Source organism: Cupressus sempervirens, chromosome 5 (assembly GCF_028749045.1).
Source record: "Cupressus sempervirens isolate cs-2001-9-10 chromosome 5, ASM2874904v1, whole genome shotgun sequence".
In the NCBI taxonomy this organism is placed as follows: domain Eukaryota; kingdom Viridiplantae; phylum Streptophyta; class Pinopsida; order Cupressales; family Cupressaceae; genus Cupressus; species Cupressus sempervirens.
The window spans coordinates 899,289,079-899,305,969 of NC_143122.1; the positions used below are offsets into that span (position 1 = coordinate 899,289,079).

General features: G+C 33.9%; 1 protein-coding gene across 1 annotated transcript; it reads right to left on the bottom strand.

The window, feature by feature from the left end:
* Nucleotides 1–12,644: 12,644 nt before the first annotated feature.
* LOC149558826 (indole-3-acetate O-methyltransferase 1-like) lies at nucleotides 12,645–14,431 on the bottom strand. Its single transcript, XM_089832864.1, has 4 exons — nucleotides 14,234–14,431; nucleotides 13,651–14,043; nucleotides 13,304–13,570; nucleotides 12,645–13,125 (listed from the first exon to the last, which is right to left on the bottom strand). The coding sequence occupies exons 1-4, from the start codon at nucleotides 14,306–14,308 to the stop codon at nucleotides 12,745–12,747; spliced, it is 1,116 nt and encodes a 371-aa protein (XP_089688990.1). The 5' UTR covers nucleotides 14,309–14,431; the 3' UTR covers nucleotides 12,645–12,744.
* Between the last annotated feature and the right edge of the window lie 2,460 nt (nucleotides 14,432–16,891).

Here is a 16,891-nt window from a genome sequence, read left to right on the forward strand (position 1 = left end):
ATTGTCAAAGTAGTGAGGTCTTTTGCCTCTTCTATGGTCATGACCAGATGGTCATATTTATGAGGTAAACTCCTCAATATATTCTCCACTATCCTCTACTCTTGATAGTCTTCTCCATTTGACTTCAGTTGGTTAATCACATTGGAGGTCCTTGAACTGAAGTTTGCAATTGATTCATTTTCCTTCATCTAAAGGTTCTCAAACTCCCTCCTTATATTTTGTAGCTTTACAGCACGAACTTTATCAATCCCCTTGAAGTTTGTCTCAAGGATATCCCATGCTTCCTTTGCATCATTTGCTACTACAATCTTTGGGAATACTGTCTCTATCATTGCTACTTCAATAAGACTTAATGCCTTAGCATCCTTCCTCCTTGACTCTTTCAAATGAGTTTTTTGTGCATTTGTGAGGGCAGCATACTGAGTTGGATCAGTCACATCATTGAATCCATTAACCACAAACTCCCACAAATCATTTGCAACCATAATGGTTTTCATCTTCTTTGCAAATGTATCATAATTTTGTCCATTAAATAATGGTTACTGCTGCCATATCTTTCCTGCATCTCCTGCCATGATAAATATCCCAAGAAAAAACAAATGCCCTCATTCACTTTGGATGTAGGGCCTCAAAGATTTGATACCATGTGAGAAATATAGATTAAAAACAACTCACAACCTTAAACCTAAATAATAATTTATACTCGACACTTTAAAAAATTGCTTGGCACATGAAGGTGCCGAGTGCCAGTTTTACTCGGCACATGAAGGTGCCGAGTGACAGGCAACAGGTGCCGAGTGAGCTTGGCACAAGAAGAGCTCAGCACACAATAATTTCTCGGCACCAATGGATGCCAAGTGAGCTCGGGTCCAACTGAGAAAGAAAATGTCGAGTGCTCTATTTCAAAATTAAGAAATATAACTTAAGAAATATTTCAACGTGAATGCTTTCACCATTAAAATCAGAAAGCCAAATGCTTTAAGCTTTCAACCAAACTTGTTAAATCCAAAGAATGGAAGATGAAGAACAATAGAGTAAGTGTGCTGGCTTGCTTAGTATTTAACTTTGATTTAAAACAATACAAGATCTGGGAGCATTTGGCTTCAACCAGAAAAAACCCTAAATTTACCCTAAAACTTCAACCGGCTTTAATACTTCAAACTTTAAACTTGCAGCTCTAATGGCTGCATACAAAATCACCTAGAGCAATCACTGCTTCACAGGTCGAATCAATGAACAATAAACTTATAGAGTGAACAGAGAGAAGACATGCAACTGCAAGCATGGAATAAACAAACTTCCTTCTCTGCACTCTGACGACTAGATCTGCTGATCTTCTCCCACTGTTCTTCTTTGCAACTTCTAATCTGATCTGCTTGATCTGCACTCTTCTTATTTTCTTTTCTTACTTGAATGAATGAATGATATTCCTTTTATCACATTCCATTTTCCCTCTCAAGGTTTGAATTTCAAATTCTCACCTACCAAAATGAATGCCTGCCGTCCATGAATGCCTACAGTGACCTGACAGGGTAGATGGGTGTGGGGTTCGAGGACAACCTGCAGGTGTTGACATAAATTTCCAACAAGGATCCTACCCCAAAACACAATGATGGACTTGGTGAATAGCTGTAGATGGGGACATGAATTACATGGTTTCTCCTCGTTGGAGAATCTATTGTGCAGTATATCTTGGCAATCAATGCTCCATCTTTAGAATCCCCATTCAATAGTTGGATTATAATATGTGCAAGATATTACTTAAATAAGGATTGATTCAATCATTACATAGGACTCTTTATTCACTATGAGGAAATTTCTTTGATTATCTGACATCTATGCTACAAAGGAAGATTTGAGTTTTCAAAAGAAAACAATGATTAAGCCGATAAGCTTCTCCTATGCAGGGCGCTCCAAATTAAAGGCATTGACTATCTCATGCACAATCAGTTGTCTAATAGGAAAATAAATAAAATCTTGTGGCGGTATAGAAATATCTATTTGATCGTTGCAGATTCCCAGATTTTAGCACATGGTTTATGATGCCCTTTGCATTGTAAGTTCAATATTCCAACTCTATTTAGTCATTGCATTTAGGCTGAAGAATAGATGGGAAACAATAACTTGGGATCAAATCATTCTTTATGGAAATCTTGTAGCTAAGGAATTGTTATATGCCAAAAGAAATAAACAACTATTCAATAAGATAGTTATGTACGAGAATCAAAATGAATCACAACAATGCAACTCCCCACAATTTGATGACGGGCCACACCACCCGTGGCAACTCACAACCACAAATGCAATAATATGGAGATAGAGAGATGACAAAAAGCTTCATAAAACTTCCATTAATACTTGAAATTCATTAGAATATTCTCCAAATGGAAAAACTCCAAATTCTTACAATATAAGAGAGATTGCTCGCTAAGAGCTTCTACAAGAAATTACATTCGAAGAGCTTCTACTTGAAGAGCTTCTATTTCTCCAACTTCCATTAGAAGAGCTTCCATTTCTTGAACTTGATTACAAACGATTATAAGCCTTGCTTAAATAGGCACTTCTAACCCAAAATATTACAAACACAAGCAATGTGGGATAAAAGGTAAATACAACTACCTTTAAATAAATATTAAATTCCCACCCAAATACAACTAAGCACCCAACAAATATTAAATGCATGATTTAAGGAACTTTCCACAAACTTCTAAGATGCCACTTACACACCTCGATTAATGGAATAACAACTATTTTTATTATTTTCTATTTATGCCACCCATGCACCTTGAAAATAGAAATTCCTCTTTTCTCCTTTTTTTTTTTTTTTTCCTATTTTTAAATTATTTTCCTTCCATTTTCGTCACTTTCTCTCTCCTCCATAATTTTTTTTTTTTCTTTTTTAAATTTTTTTTGTTTTCTCTTTTTTTTTTTTTTCTAATAATTTAATTTTCCCATGCAAGATGCTCCTGCATCAGACTCCCTTGGTAGATAGAAAAGTGTGTCCCACACTTTGATGTCAAAAGAGAGATATAGAACCATCTTCATCTTCACCACAAGCTTCCACCTCAATAGGGACAAGAAAACCAACATGCAAATCTTCCACATTTTTTTTTTTTGCTGATGCATGATGCTCCTGCATCCGACTCCCATGGTAGGAAAAATTTTGTGAGTATGGAGTCACAAAATGATGTAGCCATTGTTGACAATTTCCTTCATACAAATTTTTCATAGAGTCCACATGCTAGCAAATATTAATGAAGTGGCAAAGATTTCTTAAGTGCTGTCATGAATTAAAGGACACCTAGTATGAATTATAACATGCATAGTATAAAGTTTGACCTCCTTCAACACTCTGCTCATTTTTAATCCAACACTGTCACAGCTGTGAATCGATGCTATCAACAATTAATTGTGCTGAATTGGCAACATTTTCAGATTGACCAGAGAACAATGATATTGGTTTTCAAAAAATTTAATCACTGAGTCAAGCATGCATTTCCAAAGTATAAATAGAACCCATCATAGTAATACTATACATCAATTCTTTTGAGTTTCTGACAAAAGGAAAGGAAAATTAAAAACCAATGACGTGCATTAAAATCTTCTCTATTCTACCATTTTGTTTGGCCTTGGCAAATCTGTTTATGAATTCCGCTCAAATTTTCTCTATTTCCATCGATGAATTTTGTGAATACAAGATAATGTCACATCTGTGGATTCAATCTGGGAACCAGAAAGCCAAATCTAGTTAAGGAGCATTTGTAGCGTGATTTCAAAATGTGCAGTTGAAACTCTTTTAGTCTTCATAAATCATTTTAATTGGATTACTTCTTAATAGATACAACCTCAATCTCAATGACATTAAAGAAGCCAAATTTATTTAGGAAATTATTACATAATGAAATTAGAAAAATGTGGATAGAAGCTTGAAGAAGATTTGTACTAAAATAACTACTACCAGAGGTGGTGTTTACTCTCTACTTATGTTACATGTGTCATGTATTTTGCATTCAAGTATGAAGGCCTAAGTGATGTGGACAACAAAATTCTCCAGAGCAATAGTATAACTAGCTCCCCCATATAGACCTAGCATTGGACCAGAAGCTCTTCATTGCCTTTTTAACTCATCTACAATCACAAGTATTTATGTACTTTATTTCAATGTTTTTCTTTCAATAGGAAGTTATTGATCTAGTTTTGAATTGACTTTTTTGTTGTAGTTCTGATAGTTTGACGATGCTTATGTGTAACTATTTTCCTTCGTAATTATTTTTCGACTCTATTTGCTACTACTCTAACCAGCCAACAGTCTATCACCTTACTGTGGACCATGTGTTCTTGCTATTATATGTTCATTTCTTAGCTGTGACTTCTCGAAGTCTTTGATCCAATCTCAAAGAAAATAAAAGTATTTGATTAAATTCACAGCTATTATTTTTGGATTTAGACAATGTTGTGAAAACCTTGAATATATTTTATTCCATCCACGTACTAGACTTTTGCTTGCCTCTCCTTCACTCTTCATAATTTTGTCCAATTTCAAAGCTCACCATTTCTTGTATTGTCCTTACTATTAATAAGCGATAAAATTTTCTGAAGCATTTTTTTATCAACGAAAAAATGTATGTTCTTAGATATGTTTGCATAAGTTTATTTCCCTACTACCTACAAATTCAATTTTGAGACAACGATATTAATTTAGGGGATGATTTTCATCTTTCAACCATTTCAAATTGCTTTCCTCTTTTAATCTAGTTAAGTATTGAGGTTGTCTTTAAAATTTGAATTACCCACTTATACTCTAGAATTTTGTTTCTTTAATACATATTTGTGATCCAAAAAAAACACTGTATTGAAGGCATGTGCTCCTGCAAGTTAGCTTTTAGAAAAATAGAAACTCAAACAAATATGATTAATTTTAGTGAAAATTTTTTCTCTCTTTTACACACTATAGAGTACACAAGAACATGTTCTAGTCATTCTGGACATGTAGAAAAGAGAAGAATGTGTTATATAGCTAATTAGATTTTGTAGGGAACAAAAGATAGTTGTAACCATTATAGATATGATAGAGGATTTAAAAATAGCCATCTACCATAGATCAAATATCAATATTAATAATAAATACACAAAAAAAAAAAAAATTTACATTTTAAATAGTTTGAAACTTAGGCCTCTAAAGAGGAATACATGTAGAGTGGATGTACCATCAAGTTTGGTACACTTACATTTATTTACATACAATGTTTCTATCAAATATTATGCATGTTTCAAATGACAATATATAATTATATTGTTAACTACTATTTAGCTTCACAAATACCTTTGTTGTTAAGCATTTTTATCAAACATTATCCATACTTCTAATGACAATTTACAATTATATTGTAAACTTTTGTTCTGCTTCTAAAATACCATTATTGTAAAGCACTTTTGGACCGCCGTAAACATTATACTCTCTTGAAAAATAATTCTATTTATCATAAGAAAAATATGTTTAACTCTTTACTAATCTATGCAATTTCATATAATGATAATTTTCTTAAAATACTCTATCGACTTATCCCTTGAACCTCTCACTGGTATAAGTGCTAGTATGTATATTATTTCTTAATGTCATGTTGAGCCAATCAACTCTCATTCCATTGTCTCTTGTGCATATACTTTCAACTACTATCATCAAAGTTTTCTATAATAAATGAATTATTTTAAAATAAATAAATCATATTTAAAAGTATTATCCTCTCCACAAAATATAAAAGAAAACCTTTATACTTTAGTAATGATTTTATGACCACACACAAACACACAAAGAGTGAGAGAGAGAATTTTTTTAGAATAAAATAAAATAATTTATTTATTTTATGTTTAAAAATATATATATAAGTATCTTAAATTTTTAAGGTAAAATTTAAAACCTATTTAAATTATAAATATGTGTGATTGATAAAATCAATAAATTAATGAAGTATAGAAAATCTATATAAAACTATTAAATCTATTTAAATTTTCTTAAAACATGAATGAAAATAGAAGATTCATCAAAGCTCTTATATATATATATATATATATATATATATATATATATATATATATATATATATATATATATATATATATATATATATATATATATATATATATATATATATATATATATATATATATAAACAATTAACCAAAATTGGGGCTGACCTAGAACAAAAAAGAAAAGAGAAAAATCAACCCAAAGTCACTACCAACATATTAACCAAACCCCTTAATATCAATAACCCCCAAAGTAAGATGTTTTAAAATTTTCCTCTACTAATATCTATGGTATTATCATCATTATACATAATACTAACCCAAAAATTCTCACTGGGCATTACACAAGTCCAAAAAATTTAACATAGAAAGCCCCTCATGCTAAATAGAAATTAGCAACCATAAAAAAAAAAACCTAAAGAATTTTATAGAGGCAAGAGCTAACTTTCCTTGCTTTGGTTCCTTGGGTTCACCAGTAGCAAGCATAACCAATCCTCTACCAGAAAGCCATAAAGAAAATGAGTCATTTCCATGTCTATCCTTGATGGTGTCCTCCTTGCTCACCTACATCAAATGAAGAGTAGTCGCAACCAAATGCATAACCTCGACAGAAAAGTCAGGAACCTTGTCAAAATTTTCCTCTAGGTTCTCATTCTTCTTGATCAAACTATTGATGATATCCTCCAATCTGGCTATATCTAAGCTCTCCTTGTATTTGTCAGTTTTCCCCATGGTACTAGCCTCCTAGATGTCACTCCCACCAATATTCTCCTCCTTTTGATCAACACTTACCACAAGAACCTCCCATTGATTATTCCCACTCAAATTACCCATTCTAATAGGAGACATGACCATGCCCTATTCTCCCATTACCCCTTCATTCCTAGACTCTAGAGTGTTGGCCTCAATTTTAAACGTATCAAATACTTAAAAGGGTAAAGGGATGCCTTGTTCCCCTCCCATAATGTCCTCATCCTTCCCTTCACTACCAGTCTCTTCCTCCTCCTATTCCCCATAATTTCTCTTAGTGTCTTTCCATTTAGGTTTAAGGCCAGTTTTCTTTCCTGAATTGTCAGTTGACTCAGAGTTGTCAGGTTTTTCCTTACCAAGGTAACCAAGGTTTTCTTTTCTCTTAGTCTTTTTCTCAACCTCCTATCGCCTTCCTAGATAGTACTAGTACTTTTGACATCCAAGACCTCAATTTCTTCTATTTTTATCTTTTTGGCATCAATCAAAGGCTCCCTATCAATTTGGGTTTTGGTAGAGGGAAACAATTGTGATATGAATATCAGGATTTAACTGTGTGATTTTTGAGTCAAACTCGATGACCCATGTTTGAGCAACCTCTGTGATTTTTAATGGGGAAGGCCTTAGAATATTTAGGTGAAGACCTTTGTATAATTTGAATAGGTTTGGTGGTAAATGGTATAGCTTTCTCCTTCCTGTCTCATCTTATGGATACTCCACAAATAATCCTCCATAGAGTGCAGTACCAAGTAAGGAAAAGAGATATATTCTCTATTTGTAAAGTGATTAAGGATAGGGAAGTGATAATAGTAGCACATCTTAACTTTGTCTATCATGGTTATATAACTCATGATAACATAACAGACCATGTTCCATAGTTTAGGAAGATTTTTAGGAGAAAATTTCCCATGTAAATAGATAGGAGCTTTGTGATATCAAAAAAATTTCTATAGGATTTCCTCATCCATCACGCTACGTTGCTTCCTCTAGCTTTTTCCTTCTATAGCTAGACCCATGGAATTAGCGATCAAATTCTCCATAACTTCAAAGGAGAGCCCATTAATGCTAACCCAGTATTTTTTCCAAGAATCTACAAATTGTCATCTTACCCTCTCATCACGGCCTTCAATTTCTCCATAGAAAGAACAATCCCACCTTCTTTTAATTATGTCCATGCCAACTAGTTAATCTTAACTTTCTCTTCAATTCTTTGTGGTTTGATTCTAGCATTAACATTCTCCATGGCTTCTTCCTTATCAAGATCCACAACTAGATCATCTTCTTCTTCTTTTAGCTCTGAAGCCATACCACCCATGAACTATAAAAGGCACACAACAAAGCTTTTTCTCACTTCATAGTTCAAATTGAAATAGTGAAGGCCTATAATATTTTGAATACACTTGTCATTCCCATTTTATTTATTGAAATCATATTTGTTTCTCTTGCTTCCAGATCATCACCCCTCAGTAGCCTTCCCTCAAAAGCAACCATCGAGAAAAGAAAAGTCCCATACTTTTGGACTGCAAACAATCACCCCAAATCTTTCTTTGGGTCATGGACTTGCACTTTGCATGGAGTGTTGTTATTCTTATTTTTAAAGACCACTTAACCCCAACTAAACTAACCCTCTCTAACTCCTCCACAAAATTTAGCATCATATTAACAAGGTCCTCCAAGTCATTTAGTAAGTAGGGAGTCAAATTAAAAATTTCCATCATCAAATTAGCCGTTAAAAGGAAAGTCATTTATGAAAAGGATAACACTATATCCATCTATTAATATTTTCATTAAATAAATAAATTCAAATTGTGGAGGAGACAGAAAGTGATGAAAATTAGAAAAAAATATTAAATAAATAAATAAAAATGGAGAAAAGAGGGAAAAGGCATTGAATAGGTGGCATGATTAAATATAACGTGTGGGTTTATTTAATGTATCTTGCTAGGCCGACTTGTCGCTTGGTTTGGTATAAGTATAGGGCCTTGTCATTATTCATGGATTCAAAAGAGGAGTGAGTGTGGAGAGTAGTTGAAGAGCGAGTTTTTCTGGAGTCTATGGACATAGCACCGAATGTGAGGCAATTTACAAAAAGATTGTGATTAATCATCTAGCTTGGAGAAGAGCATGGAAGATGGAGTAGTTGAGTGAGAGAAGATTTTAGGGTGTGTGGATAGAGCATTGAATGTAAGTCAATTTACACTTGGATCTTGGATAAATTTTGAGAAGAGCTAGTAGCTGTGGCTTGGAAAAAAAGGAGATTGCTTAGTGGGCTTGCGAGTACAAGTTGAGATCTTCCTTGGAGGTTTCTACAAGAGTGTAAATTTAGACTAGCTAGGGTTTGGGTTGGATCTTGAGGGATCTTGTGGAAATGTTATTGTAATTGCATTGTATTTGGCTGTAACTGGGAAAGCCTTATAGCTTGACACACTGTATGTAACAATTATTTTATGAAAAAGGAGTTGTGATTTGATATTAGATCATGCATCATGATTTTGTTTCCTCTATGTGGTTATTTTTTAGAGGCTAGGACATCTCCTTTGGGCATTCTCCTGCCTTTCATTGTGTCAAGTGGTATCAGAGAAAAGGTTGTTCCTAAGTGTGTAGAGAGATCACCAAAGTTGAGGCAGTTTACATAGGACCTTGGGAGGACATGCAGATGGATTTATGGTTGTGAAGATGGAAGGTTGATCTTTTTTGGGAAGATTGATCTATTGGTGATTTTTGTAGAGGGTTTACGAATATCTTGGAAGATGGCTCCGAGAGGATTGGACCTTGGGATGATTGTGAATATCCATGATATATTGGAGAGGAGGAACAATTAGACAATAACTCAAGTGGATGTTGTTGTGGATGATTCTTCTTTTTAAATATTTGAGAAACCAAAGAAGAAAGTTGTATGCTATTGGAGTTGGAGTCTACCAATCCGGAAGAGAGTTGTTTGGCTAGTGAGAAGACTTGTTTGAGAGAGAAGATGGCATAGCAAGGTCGAAGTGAAAGAGTTTAGCTTTGTTGATCAGTTTGTAGAGCCTAATATAGAACGTATAGAGAAATTGGAGGTTTTTGTTGAAGATATTTCTAACCTTGTTGATGTTGGGATGGATATTGGTTTACATGATCAGTTGGTTGAGTCTGACATGGAGATTGTGGAGCACTTAGTCGTGGATGATCTAGTTGTTGTTAGTAGTGTCTTGTATGTTCCAAAGCATTTTTTTGTGAGCAATGAGATGCTTGGTGTTGAGAGTTTGGCATATGTTGATGGAGATCTACATATTGCTGTTGATATGGAGTTTGTTACTATTGGTGTGGATTTACTAGTCGTTGATGTGGATGAGGGTGTGTTGATGAAGCATCATGTTCACTTTGTCATAGGAGTGAGCAATCTAATTGGATGGTTGAGACTCAACTATTTGATAGAGTGATGCAAATGTGGATGATTTGCATGTTGGTTTTCTTGCATAAATGTTGGAGTCGAAGTCTTTGGTGAAAATGAAGATTGTTGCAGATCTTTCTTTTGGCATCAAAGTGTGGGACACACTTTTCTATCTACTTGGGGAGTCTGATGCAGGAGCATCTTGCATTGGAAAATAATGAGAGAGAAAAATTACTAAACAAAAAAAAAAAGAGCAAAAAAATATTTAATTTAAAAAATAAATTGTGGAGGAGAGAGAAAGTGATGAAAATTAGAAGAAAAATATTAAATAAATAAATGAAAATGGAGAAAAGAGGGAAAAGGCATTGAATAGGTGGCATGATTAAATATAGGTTGTGAATTTATTTAATGTAACTTGCTAAGTCGACTTGTGGCTTATGCATGCAAGGGTTTATTTTAATTTGTAATAGGATAGACCAACTTGTGGTTTGGTTTGGTAGAAGTAGAGGGCCTTGTCTTGTCATTATTCATGGATTCAGAGGAGGAGTGAGTGTGGAGAGTAGTTGAAGAGTGAGTTTTTTCCTGAGTCTGTGGATAGAGTGTCAAATGTGAGACAGTTTACATCAGGATTGTGATTAATCATCCGGCTTGGAGAAGAGCATGGAAGATGGAGTAGCTGAGTGAGAGAAGATTTTTAGGGTGTGTGGACAAAGCATTGAATGTGAGGTAGTTTACACTTTGATCTTGGATAAAGTTTGAGAAGAGATAGTAGCTACAACTTGGAAAACAAGGAGATTGCTTGGTGGGCTTGTGAGCACAAGTTGAGATCTTCTTTGGAGCTTTCTACCAGAGTGTGGATTTGGACTAGCTAAGGTTTGGGTTGGATCTTGAGAGATCTTACAGAACTTTTATTGTAATTGCTTTGTATTTGGTTGTAACTGGGAAGGCCTTACAGCCTAACACATTGCATGTAACAATTATTTTATGAGTAAAGAGTTGTGATTTTGTATTAGATCTTGAATCATTATTTTCTTTCCTCTATGTGATTATTTGCTAGAGGCTAGGACATCTCCTTTGGGCATTCTTCTGCCTTTCACTGTGTCAAAGGTGTAGAATTGAGAGAAGACAATGGAGGAGAGACAACGGTGATGAAGTTGTAACAACTTGTTTGGAGGGGCCAGTTGAAGAGTAGGTCACCACTAAACATACAATAGTGGGAGCAATACATTTCATCTTCGAGGAGAAGGCATTGTTTAGATGACCATACCTTTTACCATCTAGATAAAATAGGTCTCCCTTCTCATATTCAAGTGGTTGGACATAAGATTTGGTTGGACATAGGATTTGTATTTTGATTATAGCATAATAAAGGTAGGAATAATCAAGTTGACTACAACATTGGCACAAATTCTAGAAAAAAAGAGTTTATATTTAGTTTCATAACTTTGTCCACCAACAGGAGTGTACAAAATGATTTTGCAATGTTTCTATAAACCTCATTGTTCCAAAATTCCAGGGGGAGGGTTGGTAGCCTTACCTAAGTGGGAGTCGTAGCTTCTAGTTCAAAATTAGGGTCCAAACTAGGTTTCCACTTACAAACCACCAAGATATTCCTCACATTAGAACCTAGAAACTAGAAATCATTAATGAGGATATAGGTAAGATCTTCTTTGTTATAGAAAGAATAAATGAACATGTCATTAATAAACACATTAATTTTCACACTTTATTTAAGGGCCCAATGAGACACAACTCATTTTCTCAAATGATTGATGGAATGTCTGAAGTAAAAGAACCTCCCCATAAGGGTTAGTTTCATATCATTGACTATATCATCCATAGCATCATCTGGGACTAGAATATTAGTTCCTTTTATTGAGCAATAGCTTGTTGCCAAAGTTGAAAACTTACTTGGCAAGGAAGGGATTCCTTTAACCCTTTCTGTAAATGATTCACCTTATCCTAGGTAGATGCTTAAAATCCCTACTATCAAGCATAATCCTAGTGGTAATGGGATTTTGGGGTGAAGGTACTATCCAATGGGGTGATGGTAACTAATTTCAAGAAAAAAGGGGCCTTAGAAGCCTCAAGCTACATCTCGATACAAGAATGGGATTTGAATTTAGGTTGAGAAGGCGGGGAGGGGAGGGAAGAACCCCTACCAATACCCAATGGAGGGACCATAGCTGGAAGGAACCAACCACAAAAAGGAAACTACATGAAGTTGAGCTACAACACTCAAAATGGAATCAAAACTTGTTGCTCAGAAATGTGTTTTTTTACAAAAATCATAAAGTGAAATTGTTTAATTCTCATCTTTAGAAATAATTTTTTAATACACTCACTTAAAGACATTATTTGAGACAATACACAATTTTTTTATATATCTTATTTATTTAAAATAGAGGCAGTCTACTCAAAAATTGTCTCCAACCCCTCTCTATGTAGCTGTGCAAAGTATAAGCAATATCAATAGTTTTACAATTTATGAATCAATAGATTTCCTAAACTAGCCAATTGGCTAACACCAGTTATATTTAAGTAAAATTTATCTTTCTACATAGTAAAATGAATATATTAATATTGTTAGATTTCATTTATTAACTATTGTTATTGGGTCCTCCTTTTCTCTTTAAAAAGGCAACAATCAGTTCTATTTTTCTAGAGAGATACTCTTCAAATTCAATAGAAGCTCTTTCAGCAATCTTGAAGAAGAATTTGTCTGTCAGTCTCTTGCATCCTAGATGAGCTTCCACAATATTTTCAAATAATGCTCTATACTGGTTTGCTACAATTCTTCCAAACATCTTCTCTTCGCCTCTTTTCATCTCTGAAGTAGGATGTGCATGAATGTCTCCCACAATCTTCATGCTTACTATTACAAATGAACCCTCGCTCTTCACAATGTTCTCCACCTCTTTTGTATTTGGATTGAACCAAGGTAAATTGAATGATTCTGATTTCTCCTCTGTAATAATCCCCTGTTATCATCACAAAAAAATAATTTATGACATATACAAGGATGTAGTTTAGTTAATTGTTGAATACCCAAACTAAAAACAACCATTAGATTGTTCCAAGCAAACTTGTTGTTTCTAACATTAAAAACCTTTTAATTATAAAATTTATAAAATTTGGGAGATCATCCCCTATCTATACCTCCTTAACGAGTGCCTCAAATGCATATTCTAAATGGCGCGCGTTGTGTCCCAATACTCCCTGGTCCTCCATTATATGAGTGTTTTCATTACGACCGATAAGAGATATGAACATGCATGCCCCCTCCACCATCTCTTCTGCCCGCCCTCTTAAAAACGCTGTGAAGTCTCTATCGAACTGCTCTACATACGCATCCGCCACACCCTCCTCACTGTCTCCAGAAACGTAAACACGAGGAGATCTTCTATGTTGAACAAACTCTGGAACCTGCATTTATATACATTATTATTCATGAGACAAGAATACCATATTCATGAAGGGAGGAAGTCATATTGTATATTTCTCACCTGTGAGAGCCAGTGGAGACTCATAGAAGAGTGACAAAAATGGAGACTTTTCCGTGAGAAGAGACGTCTGAAGTGGGATCCACAAACAGCCGCTGGAAGGTAAGGCCTCGTAACCACACAATTCTTATCTGTGGGCGGAGGCAACATTTGAAACAGTGAATTGAAATCATTAGAGGGGAGATCGGTGAAATACACCTCAAATTCAGGCATCTCCTCATCTGCCAATAAGCGTTGTATGGCACTGACAATGGTGTCCGCCACCAGAAGAGTATTTTTGCCAGTGCCACAACCGAAATCAGCCATCCTAAAAATGTCACCTACACCAAACTTCATTCTCATGTTCTCATTAATGCCACGCTCCAGAATTGGTTTAACAGCTTGAATCATCTTTAACTGCGCCATACAATTTCACAAATCTAGTTTTAGAATTGACAGAACTGAACTAAATCAAAACTGGCAATATGTTCAATAACATTCAATCTTCATAATGGTTTTGAGACTGACGATTTGCAACTCAAGCGAAATTCGAAGCAAAATTATAGATAAACGCTGAAAGAATTAAAAAGACAAGCTTATTACATACCTGAGGTGAAGAATTGTTGGCATAACTAGAATCTCCATTGCCGCCGTTCATGCCAAGCACTAATTCCAGAGCCATTTTAGACTGAATTTACAAAGATTGGGATGTCTGAACTTTGTTTTGAGAAAGATCACCCAAAATGGTTGGCTATATAGGGCATAATTTGATAACAATAATTGGTCATAGATATCATTCCAGCACATCTTAAAGGTTGAGTTGATCTCTATATGCGTCGATTAAGGAGCTCGTAAAACCGATTCGCCGTCAATCTCGTTATGCTTATCGGACTGCAAAGCGTTTTAAAATGTGTTCTCACTTAAAAGATTCACTAGATTTAGTGCGAGTGAATAAATTAATAATTTTTCTTACAGGATACGATTCAGCATAAATGTCAAATTATAATTCTCTTAAAATATCTTCTTATTTCTATCTTGGCAATGTAAAAATAACTTTTAATAAAGGGCTAAATAGGGTTAGTAATTTTGATGCCAAACCGTCATTTTATGCGAATTTTGACCAATGCATAATGAGATGATAAGGCGGCACGTCTCTACAGCCGTGCATATTTGACCTTATTTGCTAATCATACGCGGCTATGTTTCCCAATACGGCAATCCATATCCGCAACTATTGGTCAAATAATTCCTTGTCAACCACAATTATTATTATTATTCCTAAAAACAAATGCAAAATATAAAGGATGTGGCCATTAGATTTTGTTGAAATTTTTAACATTTGTTCTTTATCATCAATATGTTGTGTAATCCAAAACAACAACAAAATTGAGAAAAAAATCATTGTATCTGAAAAAATTCTTTTTTGACTTTTGGTGCGTTTTATCTAGAACCAAATATAAACAATTGTATTTTTAGTAATAGTTTTTTCCAATCTGATAACTACTAATAAAAATGTATTTCTCCATTGCTTATTCTATAGAAACCATAGGTTGACAAATATTGTCAATAGAGGCAAAACTACTAAAAAAAAAAAAAATTCACCCTCTCATGCAAGAAATGTTATGAGGCAGCCAGGTTCCACTTGTTCACAATGTATTTTATTTAAGTGTATTACATTTATTTTACATTTAGGTGCATTTTGTACCATAGACCATGCCTAGAGAATGTAGTTGGGTATGGTAACTTTGTACTTTTCAATTTTTTTTATAGAGTAACTTGTTTGGCATCCACTGGTTATAACTAAGGTATTGGGACCATGTCACCATCAACATACTTTTTATCAAGGTGTCCAAAATTATCTAGAGAAAAGTGATAGTTATTAAATTGTATTAGAGACCCCTATACATGTGACATCACATGATTGGTTGCTTTTTATAATAAGAAACACATTCATTCAAATATGAGTACTTATCATTATAAATTACAACTTAAAAGTCACAACTATTGGTACAATGTTGTAAAAAATAATGGATACTAAATCAAAAAGTGTGGGTATTATATTATATTATATAAATAATTGCCATCACAATAATTGGAATAGTCAAATATTGAGCCCTCTCCCCTCTACTTCAATTATGCAATACAAAGTGGATATTGTGATCATTATTCATCTATTGTAAGGGTTTTATTTTAATTTCATGAGACTATTAATATCAACATGTCATGATGAATTTTTTATCATTTTATGTCTAAGATAATATTCAAGAAAACTTGCAAAAAAATTGTAAAGTTTTTATTTCATATATTAAGAAAATTTTTACTTTTTGATTATGTTAATTCATAAAAGACAATAATTTTGTTCTAGAAAGATAAGGATGATGCCATCATATTCTAGTACTCAAAGTTATTTGAATTTTTACCAACTACTAATATACTTAGTATAGTCTTATGTACTACATTATAGCTATGTATGTGGTTTATTTATTGAAGTATTCTAGAAATTTTGAAATTTATATAATTTGAACAATAAATAGTGTACATAAAAAGAATGTAATAAATAAGCTGCAATTTTATAAATCAACATTACTAGGTCGGTATTTACTAAAAAGTGATAAGTAGGAGATATTTTACATAGAAAGTCAAACAACGATATGGAACACTTAGCACTCAATGGATCTAGGTGATGCTCAAAGAGGTGAAGCATAAGGACTTCTCAGGAGGTCACACATCTTAGTTTTACACCAGCTTGACCGTGCTTAACTACAGAGTTTCATCCATGATTAAAGCCACTATGCTTGCAACCCTATTTGAAAAACCTTCACCAAGTGTTGTGCCTTATGAACCATTCATTAGAAAGCCCCTTAAGCTCATCAGTTGACAGGTAGGAGATATTTTCCATAGTAAGTCAAATAGTGATATTGCTATTAGGATTTAGCTATGTAGTTTTTGAGTCAAACTCATTGACCCAAATTTCATGAGTAGTGATTCACACGAATCCATCTCTCATGAGAATAAATCAAACACTCAATACTCATTAGACTTAGATGACACACATAGAGGTGAAGTATTGAGACTTCTCGAGAGGCCGCCTATCCTAGTACTACCTCATCTTGAGCACACTTAACTATATATTTTTCCTCAATGGTTAAACCCACTATGTTGGCAACCCAATTTGCAAAACCTTCACCAAATTTTTTTCCTTATGAACCATTCATTAGAAATACGCTTAAACTCATTAATTGATAAGTAGGAGATATTTTCCATA